We start from the raw sequence: 16,640 nt of genomic DNA, 5'->3' as shown, positions 1-16,640 counted from the left end.
TCATGTCAGTCTGTCTAACTTGTCAGTTTATGATTGAGGAAGAACCTATTTATATTGAATGTTATATTTTGAACACGAATCACAATGTTAATCGGAAGACAAGTTTGCCATTTTCCAGTACTTTTGCTGCTGAATTCGGCCCGATCTTACATGTGCAGAGATGAGTGAGGTAATATTTACACTGTCTACTGCCTGGCAGTCAAACAAAATTGAAAATCATTCCAAACAGGAAGCTTGCAGTCAACTGGCACGAATAATTAATGTAATGTGTTAGATAGGGTGGTGTAATAGATGCTGGGTGAAACGGTGGTAAAACACAGAATTAATTTATTTGTATGCCTTTAAACAACTAAACTTTTACTTAAATTTAATTATATACATTACTTGAACTAGGGAGATACCCGTGCTACGCACGGGTGGGAGGCCAGAAGCAAACAGGCAATGCAGATATGGCGAATGCTAAAGCATGAAACCAAGAAATTCCACATTTCTGTAGCACCTTCAGTCATACGTCAGACATGGACAGCAAGTTCGTGAAGGACTTCCATGAAAAACATACCCGTTCACAAACAAACGGGTGCGTTCACGTATAGAAACATCAATCGTGGGACCGCGGCAAATTTGCATATGGCGATCCGCGAAGTTCACGTTCAGAAAGTAGAAACCATCACAGCATGTCATTCACTTGAACTCGATATCTCTTTTCATTCAAAACAACATAACTCCAATCACAAAATAAACTTTTAACAACATTGTTAATGTTTCCTTCATTGTAAAAACTACCAAATCAACAGTTAAAAGGATTTTGAGCTGATAGGTGTTATGGCCTCGGCAAGATCGATGGAGACAGCGATCTGTTAGCGTATTCACCGCGCAAATAGCTATGTGGAATTCTCTCATGTAGAGATTAAATGTCTTTGAACTTTGGCCGAGGTCATTATTTACTTTTAATGATGTTTATATACGAATGATGTTTATATTGGTTTTTGGTCGTCCTTTCCGCATATCTCGTGGGATTGTAAGTTGGAGAGACGGCCGTGATGGCGGCGAGGGGGATGGAATTCTCTCAAGCAGGGATTCAACCCGTGTCCTTACAAAAGGTCTTTGTCCGAGGTCACCGAGTTCGAAAACTGGGAAAACAACATCGTCGCAATGAAAACATCGTCACAATGAACGTTATGTTATGTTATGTTGTGTTATGCGAATGTTATGCGGGAGTTCAAACCTGAGAATGCTGGAGACCAAAGCTAAAATTGGGAAAACTAAATAGCCTATTTTACTCCTGGAGATCCCAGGATTACCCACCCAAAATATCGTTGCGATCGGTTCAGCAGTTTTTACGGTACCTTCGGATGGACGGACAGATGGACGGACAGATGGACGGACAATTATAGTAAGATACTGTGGACCACAAATTGCCTTCCTCATATTTCTAAGAATCTCCAGTTTTGCAGGCCTTGGACGAGTTATATAGGGTGGCGTTCTTTTTTTTCTTTTTCTTTTTTTCTTTTTTTTTTGTATACAAGATCGAGGCTCGTGAAAGAGCTGACATTAATCACACAAAAAGTCAAACCGACACAAACCAACACATAAAACACAAAATAAGGGGAGCGGGAGACGAGATGGGGAGAGAGGGCGAAGGACACAAACACAACATTTGAGAGCAGGGACATCGAGAGAACTGTGGGAGGGAGAGGGCTTGGGGGGAGGTGGGAGAGGTATAAAACATATGGACACTGCAAGGATTTCCAGGAAAGAAGTTGGAATTTCGAAAAAGTGTATCTGGGGTGAATTAGCGGGGGTAGAAAAGATCAAGGTTTTGGATGGGGGAAGATAAGAGATGGTGGTAAACAGCTGTTTTAAAGACCTGGAGGGAGGGGTGGGATTGAAGGGAGTGGGGGAGTTTGTTCCAGAGGCGGGAGAAAAGAGGAGTGAAGGTGAGCAAGAGAGTCTTTATTTTGGCAGTTTAACCATAAGAGGGTTACTGGAAGATCTTGTGCGACCTGCAGGAATATTTGGGTGACAGAGCACAGATAGAGCTGGGGGAGCAAGGCCGAAGAGGAGTCGGTAGAAGACAGAAAGACCACCAACCTGCCTGCGGTGAGTGAGTGAAAGGCCCTCGGAGTTAGCTCCATCACAGGAGATTGCAATGATTCTGAAAGCTTTGGTTTCAACAGCGTGAAGTCAAGCTAGGTGTGAGGCAGGAGCACCGGCCCAGAGAGGGGAACAGTATTCCATTGAGCTGCGGATGAAAGCCTTGTATGTGGTGAGGAGCTCAGGTGTGCCAAGGAAGGACTTTGCACGACGGAGGATGCCCAGTCGGTGACTGGCTTTGGAGGCCAGCTTGGAAATGTGGTTTTCCCAAGAAAGATCATGGCAAATAGTGAGACCCAAAAGCTTGAGCGAAATAAATTCTTGGAGAGGATTGTTGAGAAAGTAGATGAGAGGGTTTTCCAGTCGGTCTTTTCGGAGAGACATAGTAAGAGTGTGAGATTTGTAATAGGAGTTGTGAAGCACAGCCTCTGGAAAGTGGGCATGGCATGTGAGATGGTGTCGTATCGGGGTGAAGAAGAAGCCGCTCGTATGGCTATACAATGTCAATTGACGCAGTGTTCTATGGTGATCAATAAAGCCAATACGAGGATTTTAAAATCTCTTGAGCGATTTTTCACCATTGAGAAATGGGGCCAAAAACGATACATAGAATGATATTTCAAAAAGGATGTGGATGAGTTACGACAAAACTCGGTGGATGAGTTGGTTAGGTGACAAGAACAAGCTGATTAGATTTTGGTTCAGGTCTGGATCCAGATCTGGCCTATCGGTGGGATACAAAACGTGTAACTATTGGGAGGGAGGTATGCTCTCGACTGAGTGCCGTTCTAGTTGAATTTGTTTATATTGTAGAAGGCAAATCCTTTGGTGTGGTTTGTTACAGTCTTTGAACGAGCTCTTGAACTTTCCATCAAATGAGTCCCGTGACCTGCCACGCGAAAGAAGGTGTGCCTTCCTCAGGGCCAAGATCATGCAGCTGCAATCTCAATTGCAGATCTACAATCTGGCAGGTGGGGAAAGCTGAGCACATTTGTAAATGAGCATTGTTGAATTGCAAACATAGCTGTTGTGATCATTTATGGTGTCTAAGAAGTTGGGTCAATATTGATCCTTTTTAAATGAACAATTAGGATTTAATAACCGTTTCTTCATGCAGTTATGGGTTGGCAAGATGGCCTAGAGGCATGCCCACTTGCCTTTAAAAGCTGTCTTGCTTGGGTTCGAATCCCAATTCAACTACAAACTGTCGTCCTGGCGTTTCGCATTTGTGTAATTCATCAATGTGTGTGACATCCTTGGATCATTGTTAAATCGGACATCCCATCTGCCAGCATTAGTTTGTGTATGTTAAAGATCCCACTGTGTCCTTTCCGAAGAGTAGGTGAGCTATCGCCGACACTGTGGCCAAATTCCAAATTCCTGCCCTAACTACGACTGGGAGAGAGATGGAAAACCACCCAGCATGTCCCTTGCCAAGAAACCGCTTCGGCGGAACCAACGCTCTGTAACAGAGTATGGTACGTCAGTCAGGGATTGTATACAACTCAACGCATTGTGATCCATCAGTGCGGGATGCTGTCAAATACATTCTTGTAGTGATTCACATTGTTGACAGGTTTAGTGTCTGTTTTTATTATCTTGCCAAAACGAAGTTTTTGCAAGATGTATTAGTCAGCTTGTATGTTTGTTTGTTTGTTATCTTGCCAAAACGAAGTTTTTGCAAGATGTATTAGTCAGCTTGTATGTTTGTTTGTTTGTTTGTTATCTTGCCAAAACGAAGTTTTTGCAAGATGTATTAGTCAGTTTGTATGTTTGTTTGTTTTTTTTTTTGTTTGTTTTTTTGTTTGTGGTTAATCATTTTTTTTTCACGTTTAGATCACTCTGTAGACCACAGTTATTATTGGAAACTCCTGTAACTTCGCATATCAGAGTCCTATAGAGATACCCTTCAGCACACAAAATTTTGAAGGTCAAGGTCAAAGGTCAAGGTCACTTTGCGGTCAATCATGGAGGTCAACGAAACCCTTATTTTTTGAGTAACTTTGATCGGATCGTCTCCAAACTTCATGGAAATCTAGTATATGGTCCGGCGCTCAGCTGATTAGTTTTTGGTGGCGATCGGCCTTGACCTTCATGGTTAGCGCTGGAGGTCGAAAATTATTGACCCCAAGGTCAAATTACGAAACCCTTATTTTTTGAGTAACTTTGATCTTATGATCTCCAAACTTGGTGGGTATATAGGGTGTGGTATGGCGCTCAGTTGATTAGTTTTTGGTGTCGATCGGCCTTGACCTTCAAGGTCATTTTGAAGGTCATTCAATTTTGACCAAAAGGTAAAATTTTCATTTTTTTGTTTTTTTGTTTGTGGTTAATCTTTTTTTTTTCACGTTTAGATCACTCTGTAGACCACAGTTATTATTGGAAACTCCTGTAACTTCGCATATCAGAGTCCTATAGAGATACCCTTCAGCACACAAAATTTTGAAGGTCAAGGTCAAAGGTCAAGGTCACTTTGCGGTCAATCATGGAGGTCAACGAAACCCTTATTTTTTGAGTAACTTTGATCGGATCGTCTCCAAACTTCATGGGAATCTAGTATATGGTCCGGCGCTCAGCTGATTAGTTTTTGGTGGCGATCGGCCTTGACCTTCATGGTTAGCGCTGGAGGTCGAAAATTATTGACCCCAAGGTCAAATTTTGAAATCGTAGGTACCATATCGAGTAATACCTCATATGAATGCCCTTGATGAGTGCTTCCCAGATCTGCAAACAGTTTGACGCTATGACGTCATTTGATGACGTCATGACGAAAAAACGGAATTTTCATGAAAAAATTATTTCCTCAGTTCTCATCAAAATCTTTCAATATTTCATGTGCGTTGGTCATGAAGACATACTATTCACCACACGAAATTATTAAGGTCAAGGTCAAAGGTCAAGGTCACTTTGCGAAGTGAAGCTTTAGACATTTATAGGTCAAGGTCAAGCTTTAGACATTATATAAATGACGTCATTTGGTGACGTTATAAGGCAAACACGTATTTTTCAAGGTCACTCTCTAGAACGATTATCATCGGAATATCTCGTGGGCAGACATTCCTCAAAGAGTCGCTTCTAGTGGATAGCAGTTCTGTTCACCTCAGTGTGACCTGAAGCAAGTCACTCATGTTCACATTTTGGCAAGATACGGTTCACCCTGTGGGTGACATATGTTTATTTTTTTGTTTTTTTGTTTGTGGTTAATCATTTTTTTTTCACGTTTAGATCACTCTGTAGACCACAGTTATTATTGGAAACTCCTGTAACTTCGCATATCAGAGTCCTATAGAGATACCCTTCAGCACACAAAATTTTGAAGGTCAAGGTCAAAGGTCAAGGTCACTTTGTGGTCAATCATGGAGGTCGACGAAACACTAATTTTTTGAGTAACTTTGATCGGATCGTCTCCAAACTTCATGGGAATCTAGTATATGGTCCGGCGCTCAGCTGATTAGTTTTTGGTGGCGATCGGCCTTGACCTTCATGGTTAGCGCTGGAGGTCGAAAATTATTGACCCCAAGGTCAAATTTTGAAATCGTAGGTACCATATCGAGTAATACCTCATATGAATGCCCTTGATGAGTGCTTCCCAGATCTGTAAACAGTTTGACGCTATGACGTCATTTGATGACGTCATGACGAAAAAACGGAATTTTCACATTTTGGCAAGATACGGTTCACCCTGTGGGTGACATTTGTTTATTTGTTTTTTTGTTTGTGGTTAATCATTTTTTTTTCACGTTTAGATCACTCTGTAGACCACAGTTATTATTGGAAACTCCTGTAACTTCGCATATCAGAGTCCTATAGAGATACCCTTCAGCACACAAAATTTTGAAGGTCAAGGTCAAAGGTCAAGGTCACTTTGCGGTCAATCATGGAGGTCAACGAAACCCTTATTTTTTGAGTAACTTTGATCGGATCGTCTCCAAACTTCATGGGAATCTAGTATATGGTCCGGCGCTCAGCTGATTAGTTTTTGGTGGCGATCGGCCTTGACCTTCATGGTTAGCGCTGGAGGTCGAAAATTATTGACCCCAAGGTCAAATTTTGAAATCGTAGGTACCATATCGAGTAATACCTCATATGAATGCCCTTGATGAGTGCTTCCCAGATCTGCAAACAGTTTGACGCTATGACGTCATTTGATGACGTCATGACGAAAAAACGGAATTTTCATGAAAAAATTATTTCCTCAGTTCTCATCAAAATCTTTCAATATTTCATGTGCGTTGGTCATGAAGACATACTATTCACCATACGAAATTATTAAGGTCAAGGTCAAAGGTCAAGGTCACTTTGCGAAGTGAAGCTTTAGACATTTATAGGTCAAGGTCAAGCTTTAGACATTATATAAATGACGTCATTTGGTGACGTTATAAGGCAAACACGTATTTTTCAAGGTCACTCTCTAGAACGATTATCATCGGAATATCTCGTGGGCAGACATTCCTCAAAGAGTCGCTTCTAGTGGATAGCAGTTCTGTTCACCTCAGTGTGACCTGAAGCAAGTCACTCATGTTCACATTTTGGCAAGATACGGTTCACCCTGTGGGTGACATATGTTTATTTTTTTGTTTTTTTGTTTGTGGTTAATCATTTTTTTTTCACGTTTAGATCACTCTGTAGACCACAGTTATTATTGGAAACTCCTGTAACTTCGCATATCAGAGTCCTATAGAGATACCCTTCAGCACACAAAATTTTGAAGGTCAAGGTCAAAGGTCAAGGTCACTTTGTGGTCAATCATGGAGGTCGACGAAACACTAATTTTTTGAGTAACTTTGATCGGATCGTCTCCAAACTTCATGGGAATCTAGTATATGGTCCGGCGCTCAGCTGATTAGTTTTTGGTGGCGATCGGCCTTGACCTTCATGGTTAGCGCTGGAGGTCGAAAATTATTGACCCCAAGGTCAAATTTTGAAATCGTAGGTACCATATCGAGTAATACCTCATATGAATGCCCTTGATGAGTGCTTCCCAGATCTGTAAACAGTTTGACGCTATGACGTCATTTGATGACGTCATGACGAAAAAACGGAATTTTCACATTTTGGCAAGATACGGTTCACCCTGTGGGTGACATATGTTTATTTGTTTTTTTGTTTGTGGTTAATCATTTTTTTTTCACGTTTAGATCACTCTGTAGACCACAGTTATTATTGGAAACTCCTGTAACTTCGCATATCAGAGTCCTATAGAGATACCCTTCAGCACACAAAATTTTGAAGGTCAAGGTCAAAGGTCAAGGTCACTTTGCGGTCAATCATGGAGGTCAACGAAACCCTTATTTTTTGAGTAACTTTGATCGGATCGTCTCCAAACTTCATGGGAATCTAGTATATGGTCCGGCGCTCAGCTGATTAGTTTTTGGTGGCGATCGGCCTTGACCTTCATGGTTAGCGCTGGAGGTCGAAAATTATTGACCCCAAGGTCAAATTTTGAAATCGTAGGTACCATATCGAGTAATACCTCATATGAATGCCCTTGATGAGTGCTTCCCAGATCTGCAAACAGTTTGACGCTATGACGTCATTTGATGACGTCATGACGAAAAAACGGAATTTTCATGAAAAAATTATTTCCTCAGTTCTCATCAAAATCTTTCAATATTTCATGTGCGTTGGTCATGAAGACATACTATTCACCATACGAAATTATTAAGGTCAAGGTCACTTTGCGAAGTGAAGCTTTAGACATTTATAGGTCAAGGTCAAGCTTTAGACATTATATAAATGACGTCATTTGGTGACGTTATAAGGCAAACACGTATTTTTCAAGGTCACTCTCTAGAACGATTATCATCGGAATATCTCGTGGGCAGACATTCCTCAAAGAGTCGCTTCTAGTGGATAGCAGTTCTGTTCACCTCAGTGTGACCTGAAGCAAGTCACTCATGTTCACATTTTGGCAAGATACGGTTCACCCTGTGGGTGACATATGTTTATTTACTTATTTATTTAACAGTTTTAAGGAGCCCTGACACCTGTACAAAAAGTTTGAAATTAATATTAATTATATCAATCATGTCCAAATACATATATGTGAGTGAATAGTTGCGTGGTACAGGGCATCCCGCACTGATGGATCACAATGCGTTGAGTTGTATACTAAATGTGAGGGCTTTGGCTATCCAACCCCCTCATTGCCTCGCAGTTATTATGAACTTCCAGTCGTTGCGAGTATCTATCGTAGGAGTAAGCAAGGGATTTGGGAAGGGATCCAAGTAGGAGTAGATGAAGTGAAGAGACAGCTAGAAAACTTAAGGGATGGTAAAGTTTCAGGACCGGATAATATACTGTTCATCCAAGAGTATTGAGAGAGATGGCAGAGCATCTAATCGTGGTATTAGCAGGTATGTTTAACATCTCGTTGGAGTCAGGACAAGTACTGGAGGATTGGAAAGTAACAAATGTAACATTGTTATTTAATAAAGGTTCCAGAGAATAATGGGGGAACTATAAACCTGTTTTCTTGATTTGAGGTCTGGAAGAGGTTAATTTAGGAAGGGATAGAGAATCATTTGAATACTTTAAAACTATGAAATTAACAAAGAATAATGAAAATAGAGATTACATGATGCAAGGGGCAGTCTCGGAGCGTGTCATTCAGGAGAGGGATCTGTGCATGATGATATATATATATATATGGGGGCGCAGGGAGTAAGCGGACAGGATAATGCCAGGTAAAGCCAACAGGGTTTTAAGTTTTATTTGTGGAGGGATAAATTCTAAATCGAGAGGTGGTTTTAACACTGTACAGGAATTTATTGAGGTCCCTTCTATAATATTTTGTTCAGTTTTGGTCTCCACAACTCGAGGTATGTAGCTGTCATACAGAGGGTCCCGCTTACTGTAACTACTATGATTCCGGGCCCAGATAGACTCGGCTGAGGAGCAGCTGAATTTGTTGTTGTTTTTTTTTGTTTTTTTTAAGCCTTTATACATTAGAAAGGAGCGGATTGAGATGCTTAAGGAAGGGATAAAATTGGTGCTGAAGAGTTTTTCAGCAGAATAGACAGCGATAAAACCAGGAGCCATAGCTTGAGTGCAAATAAGTTAAGATTTGAGACAGTAGTGAGGCAATGGTCTTTCATTCAGAGTAGTTGATGCATCGACTGGTCTCCTGAGAAAGGTAGTGGCAGAAGAGGGGTAGATAGGTTGAACTTGAAATTGGATTTAGATCGGTATCTGGATGCATTGGATATAAAGGGGTAGGACTTTGTAGTTGGTTTGAGTGTTGGGATGGGTGATGGTTCCTGGGGTTGGTGCAGCACAGGCATGATGGGTGGAATGGCATCCTGTGTGTGTGTGTGTATGAAAGCCAATCAACATCTGTCACATGAGCAAATCAGCATCTACCTGTGAGCACAAATTGCTTTGATCTTTTTCTTCGTATTCTTGCAATTGCCCTGACGAGTGCAAAATGAGAAGCTTGGACAATGTCTCTTTATTCAGTGATCTTTACAAATGTTGAGTATATTTTGCTGGATTTGCAATGTCTGATCACTGATTATCCTTGTTCTTTTCCTTTAATAAGGAATTTCAATGAATTTTAACAATGGGAAACGAGAGCTGCAAGTGTGGCTCAACACAGCAATCGCTGGCAAGTATCACGAGAGCTACACCGTGGAACTCAGTGACCCGTTGGGCGATTCAATGACGCTATGTCGCCAGTCACTGCCTCCCATCATGCCAGTTGAGGACCTTTCCTGCCAGTTCCTTCCTCGGGATCCAAGTTCATTCATCTGGGCATTGAGTGAGCATCTCAACAGCTTTGTAATGCGGCGAGAAATGGTGCAACGCACAGAGGTGGGTGTTGTGTTGGAATTGGTTTGGTAATTCTATTTTCTTCCCATTGAGGAAGGGGTTGAAGATTGCATAGGATGGAGCCCACTCAACTCGGTGTTAAAAAACATTTTTGGTTTTAATCTTTAGTCATGCACTATGTATGTGGTCATGGCTAGAAATACAACAACAACAACATGCATTTTAAGGCCATTTTCCCTGCTAGAGCGGGGGTTAGCCTTGCGGTCCCCATGACAATCTTCTCCATTTTGCCCTATTTTCTGCATCTCTCCTTGTTAACCCCCTTGCCCGCATTTCTTCTTCCACCATCTTTAGCCAAGTCTTTCTCGGTCTTCCCCGTCCTCTACTTCCTTCCACATTAATTTCCATCACTCTTCTCAACCAGTCACTTTCATCCTTCCTCAACACATGACCAAACCATCTCAACCTGTTCCTCTTCACAGCATCAATCACAGGCAATATTCTCATCATCTTTCGCAATTCATCATTTGTCTTCCTCTCTCTCAATGATACTCCGCACATCCATCGAACCATTCGCATTTCCACCCTTTCCAGCCTTCGTTGCTGCTCTACGTTCATTACCCATGTCTCGCTCCCATAAATCATAACACTTCTCACACATGCAGCATACACCTTTCCTTTCAGCTTCAGCGACACTCTCCTCATCAGCACGCCACTCAGTTCCCGAAACCTCTTCCATGCACATCTCACTCGAGCAACCGTTGCCGAGTCTGATCCACCTTCTCCATTCAGCATGTCTCCGAGGTAGCAAAATGTTTTCACACCTTCCAGCTTCACGCCGTCTCCAAGATCCAACTCAACATTTCCTCCATCTGCAGCTCCCTCTGTGCACACCTTACATTTGAATGTAGCTGCCACACTGGTAAATGACCCTCTCAGACCACTACATTTTTGATGAACCCACTCAGCGCACGTTGTACATTGAATGGAGTTCACTCCGACACCCTTCCTGCACAGAGCACACGGCCACTTCCCAGTTCTTTCCACCTCACCACATGCTTTACCACTTGCCATCACCTTCGTCTTTCCGATATTCACCTTCAGACCTTTTGTCTCCATACATTCCTTCCACTTGTTCATCTTTTCCTTCAGTCCATCCATACTTTCCGCAATCAACACCAGATCATCTGCATACAACAACTCCCACGGTAAACCCTCCTTTACGTTCTGAGCCAGCACCTCCATCACAGCTACAAATAGTAGTGGACTTAGTAGACTAAGACTAAGACTAAGTAGTGGACTTAGACTTAGGAATCCCTGGTGTTGGGCTAGCGGCTAGGGTGCCGGCTTAGGATCCTAGGATCCTGGGTTCGAATCCCGGTCAATCGCTGAATTAACGCCAGGGGGGTTGACTCAGCCTGTCATCCTTCCGAGGTCGGCAAATTGAGTACCAGTTCACTGGTAATTCCCTGCTTGTCGTTAAAGGCGGCAAAAAGGGTTGGCGTCAGGAAGGGCATCCGGCCGTAAAACATTGCTTCAAAAAGGGGACCGAAAAACAACAACAACCACAGTTCCCGAAAAAGGCCAACCCCCGCTTGCGGGGAAAACTGGCCTCTAAAGGTGGTTTTTAGTACCGACCCCTGATGCACTCCCACCTTCACCTCAAACTCACCACTGTTCCCGTCCTTCGTCCTTACAGCTGTGCGCGCTCTTTTGTACATTGCCATCACTACTCTGATCAACCATTCCTCCACTCCTAACTTCCTCAATGCCCATGTCAATACTTTGCGTGGAACCCTATCGAATGCTTTCTTCAGATCAACAAACCCAAAAAACAACTTCTTCCTCTTCTCCATGTACTTCTCCTGCAACTGCCTCACAATGAAAAGCGCATCTGTCGTTCCTCTTCCTGGCATAAATCCAAACTGCATTTCGTTGATCTTCACTTTCTTCCTTATCCTCCTCTCCAACACCCTTTCCAATACCTTAATTCCATGCTCCAATAACTTTATCGCTCGGTACGAGCCACACTCCAGAGGGTCACCTTTCCCCTTGTATAGAGGGACGAGGGTACTCAGTTCCCAACCCACTGGAATGTGGCCTTCTTTCACCACCAGATTACAGATCTCTGTCATTCTCTTCACACCCCAACTTCCTGCTGCCTTCAACATATCTCCCACAACTCCCGTCGGCCCTCCCGCTTTTCCACTCTTCATTGCTTTTATCGCTTCCTCAACTTCCTTCTCAGTTATCTTCTCTGCCGGTCCTAAAACTGGGTCACTCTCTATGTTGCCATCCCATTCATTCTCTGTATTCAACAGCATTTCCATATATCTATTCCATCTTCCTTTAATTCCATCTGGGTCGACAACGATTTGTCCCACTTCATCCTTCAAGCAACTCACCCCCATCACATCACACCTCTCTTTCGCTATTAGTCAGGTTCACTATGTTTTTTCGTTCAAAATTTTGGTAGATTAGCGAAACTATACATTTTTGGAATATTCAGAGCATGAGGAATCCAAAAATTAATGTTGACATTTGCGTAGACACCTTTGCGAAAATGACACTCAGGACAGTGATGAAGATCTGTAAAAGCATATTCCTGAACGGTATAGACCTCGTAGATCCTGTGTATAGGACTTGTAGTTCAATCTGATACTACCTATAACTTCCTATAACAACCTATAACTTCAAAGGACTTGCAATATCATGTATTATGTAATACAGTTATATCACAAATATAAAGACAATGGTTTTCAATTACCTTTGTTTGTTGCTTTTCTATAATCCTGAGCACTATTTTGAGGCCTTTATTGGATTCCTTGACCCAGAAAACATAGGATTAGCATATTTAATGAAGTCTCTAGGTTGACTAGAAGCCGAGATCGCGCAAAATATGTATTTTATGGCGGCCATTTTCAAAATCCAAAATGGCGGCCATGCAGGTGTCTGCAAATGCCAACTTTGATTTTCGGATTCTCCATGCTCTGAAGGTTCCAAAAATGTACAGGTTTGCTAATCCCAAAATTTTGAAAGAAATTATATTTGTTAACATAGTGAACCTGACTATCTTCATCACTGTCCTCAGTGTCATTTTCGCAAAGGTGCCTACGCAAATGTCAACATAAATTTTTGGATTCCTCATGCTCTGAATATTCCAAAAATGTATAGTTTTGCTAATCTACCAAAATTTTGAACGAAATTATATTTGTTAACATGGTGAACCTGACTATATGTGCTTTGCAATCCTGAATACTGCTTTCTGACCCTCTTTCGAATCCAAGCGTTCTCCGAACATTTTCCTACATGCCTCCTGCGCCTTTGCTACCTCTTTCTTTGCAGCCTTCTTGGCTGCCTTATAACTTTCATGCTCTGCTGTTTCTGCTCCCGTACCCTTCGCCTTCTGCCACTCCTTGAACTTCTTCCTCTTCTCGTCAATCCTCTTTCCAACTTCATCATCCCACCACCATGTTTTCGAGTGCCTCGGTGGTCCTTTTGTCCATCCACATACCTCACCAACGGCTCCCAACAGATTAGCTTTCATTGACATCCAACCACTTTAAAGCTCAACCACATCATCCTCTACCTGACTCAGCCTCTCTTTTAATGCCTCCCTTACTGTCACCTCTTTCAACCTCCACACCTTCATTCTTGGTTGGTACTTCACCCGCCGAGCTCTCCTCGCACCTTTCACCCTTATGTCGCAGACAACCAAGTGGTGCTGTGAAACAGCCTCCTCCCCCGGGATCACCTTTGTGTCCCGGAGGTGCCCCCTATCTCGCCTACGCACCATCAGGTAGTCAACGGTTGTCGTTGACCCACCTGACGTGTATGTAACAAGCTTATTATCCTCTTTCTGGAACTGAGCATTACAAATCAACAAATCAGCTCCATCAGCAAACTCCAAAATCCTTTCACCTTCTCCATTTCTCACACCATATCCGTAACCCCCATGAACTCCCTCAAAACCATCCATACTCCTTCCCACATGTCCATTCAGGTCTCCTCCTCCCACAACAACTTCCTCATGGTCATGGCTAGAAATACCGAACAAAAAGTAATTATTTGTTGTCTGTTGGTTTGTTTGTTTTTAACTCGACTGGACTATGTACAGCTGATTTTTTGTCGACACCGTGTCCGTCGTCCCTTGTCTGTCGTCTGTCTGTCTGTCGTCTGTAAACAATTCGACGTCTACGCTCTAAAAATCACAAATATTGATAAAATTTGATGAAACTTGTTATGCAGCATCTTTAAGACAAACTAGTTTGGGATTGCATTTGGGCGTTGCACGCCCAAAAATGGTCGCGGCAGGGCGGCCATATTGAAAAATCAATTTTTGTCAATCTCGTACTTCCTAATGTAGCTCGATGGCTGAAACTTGTTGTGGAGACAGTATGTAACAAACAACACATATATTACCAGTTTCCTGTTTAAACATGAGATACCTTCAACATTACTGTACCTCTTTAGCACATATAAACTATATAGTTTGTGGTTCTATTATGCATGTTCTAAAGAAAAAAAAAAACCACCTTTAGAGGCCATTTTTCTCCGCAAAGCGGGGGTTGGCCTTTTTCGGGCACCGTGGTTGTTGTTGTTTTTTGGTCCTCTTTTTGAAGCAATGTTTTACGGCCGGATGCCCTTCCTGCCGCCAACCCTGTTTGTCGCCTTTTACGACAAACGGGGAATTACCAGTGAACTGGTACTCAATTAGCCGACCTCGGAAGGATGACAGGCTGAGTCAACCCCCCTGGCGTTAATTCAGCGATCGACCGGGATTCGAACCCAGGATCCTCGGATCCTAAGCTGGCACCCTAGCCGTGAAGCTAACACCAGGCTATTATGCATATTCTAACCATATTGATATAGACCAGTTGAGTTCAGGTTCCCTGGAACCTCTAGTTTATGCTTTCGCTCCTCGAAGGTGGCCGAAGGCATTATGTTTTCGGGTTGTCTGTCCATCCGTACGGGCTCAACCTTATTTTTCTCAGCAACCACATGGCTGATTGAGACGAAACTTTCAGGGTAGGAGTGACACCCATGCAGAATGTTTTTTTTATGATAATTGTGACGTCATAGGTCACGTGGTATGTCAGCCATCTTGGATTAAACGCAAATAATTCAAAAAATTATTTCTCGGAAACCGCTGAATGGAAAAATTTGAAACTTGGCACATTGTCAAGTACTCCCAATGGGGAACAAAGGCATGATGATATCAAAGGTGAAGTGGTATACCAGCCAAAAATGTTTTCATCGAATTCCTTATCCTAAAAATCTGAAATTGCATGCACATGTGATCTATGACCGATTTGTATTGAAATATTAAATTTATGACATCATAGGTAAATTTATGACATCAGACCCTGGTGTTGGGCTAGCGGCTAGGGTGCCGGCTTAGGATCCTAGGATCCTGGGTTCGAATCCCGGTCAATCGCTGAATTAACGCCAGGGGGGTTGACTCAGCCTGTTCATCCTTCCGAGGTCGGCTAATTGAGTACCAGTTCACTGGTAATTCCCTGCTTGTCGTTAAAGGCGGCAAAAAGGGTTGGCGTCAGGAAGGGCATCCGGCCGTAAAACATTGCTTCAAAAAGGGGACCGAAAAACAACAACAACCACAGTTCCCCGAAAAAGGCCATCCCCCGCTTGCGGGGAAAAATGGCCTCTAAAGGTGGTTTTTTTTATTTTATTTTATAGGTTACATAGTTTGGCAGCCATATTGGATTTAACCTAAAACCTTTAAAAAACACCTTCTCCCAAACCACTAAATCAATTGATTCGAAACTTTACATGTCATTGATGAGGCATGGTGATTAAAAGTTGATCACGAAAATATCATTGGTCACATGGTGTGACAGCCATGTTGGATTGAAGGAAAATGTTAAATAATTATATCTCTTAAACTGCTTACCCTATCGATGCTAAATTTTACAAACTAGAAACGGTACCCGCCCTACGGGTGGCGCTTAAATTGGGAGGCCCAAATGAAAAGGCAAAATATCAGAAATTGAAGGCTTTTTTATTTTAAACGATTCATATAAACATCCAGAAAATCATATCACATGCAAATCATCAAAATCTAAACAGTATTTGTAGAATTTCAATAAAAGCCACATCACTGTTCATATCGGTAAATATTATTCCATCGTGCTTGGAAAAACTGGAAAATTGGAAAAATTGGGGGGAAAAAGTGGAAAAACAATATCGCCTATTTTACTCCAGGGGGTCCCAGGATTACCCACCCAAAATTTTGTTGCGATCGGTTCAGCCGTTTTTGCGGTACCTGGGAACAGAAGAACAGACATTTGGTGAATTATAGTAAGATATCATCTAACACCATTGTTGCATATAGTTTGAAAATGATGTCGTAGGTCACGTGGTTTGGCAGCCATCTTGAATAGAAAAACTAACCTTATCCGATCAACATGAAACTTCACAAATGTGATCCCCGACACAGACACATGCAGAATGTACATTTTTTAAGGTCATATGTCACGTGGTGTGGCAGCCATATTAGCTTTAAAGCCAAAATTAAAAAAAAATCCCTTCTCTGAAACTGCTTCACTGATCGATGTGAAACCTGTCATTGCTGGTGAAAATGTGATCATGGAAAACAGCTGAAGGGATTTAAATTGAACTTGTTTAATTTTAGGACAGTGAGCGAGGGCATCTACCCATTGTGGGACTATGTGTTGGCATATTGGCCATTGTGTTGACAGTCGCATTGCTCTCGTTTTATACAAAATCTAGGCTCATGGAAGAGTGTGATCATGCGG

The 16,640-nt window shown here is 42.2% G+C and overlaps 1 protein-coding gene across 2 annotated transcripts in view; it reads left to right on the top strand.

Moving 5' to 3' along the window:
• Window positions 1-16,640, top strand: part of LOC137418360 (centromere protein O) — a 65,954-nt gene that overhangs the window by 22,335 nt on the left and 26,979 nt on the right. For both annotated transcript variants that reach the window (XM_068104418.2, XM_068104417.2), the window contains exons 3-4: window positions 2,939-3,065; window positions 9,635-9,906. In XM_068104418.2, coding sequence (XP_067960519.2) covers window positions 2,939-3,065; window positions 9,635-9,906 — 399 coding nt within the window. The remainder of the gene's footprint in view (window positions 1-2,938; window positions 3,066-9,634; window positions 9,907-16,640) is intronic.

Source organism: Myxine glutinosa, chromosome 3 (assembly GCF_964187855.1).
Source record: "Myxine glutinosa chromosome 3, kmMyxGlut1.1, whole genome shotgun sequence".
In the NCBI taxonomy this organism is placed as follows: Eukaryota; Metazoa; Chordata; class Myxini; order Myxiniformes; family Myxinidae; genus Myxine; species Myxine glutinosa.
Note: the sequence above shows the minus strand (reverse complement) of the source record. Positions and strands in the feature narration are given on the sequence as shown.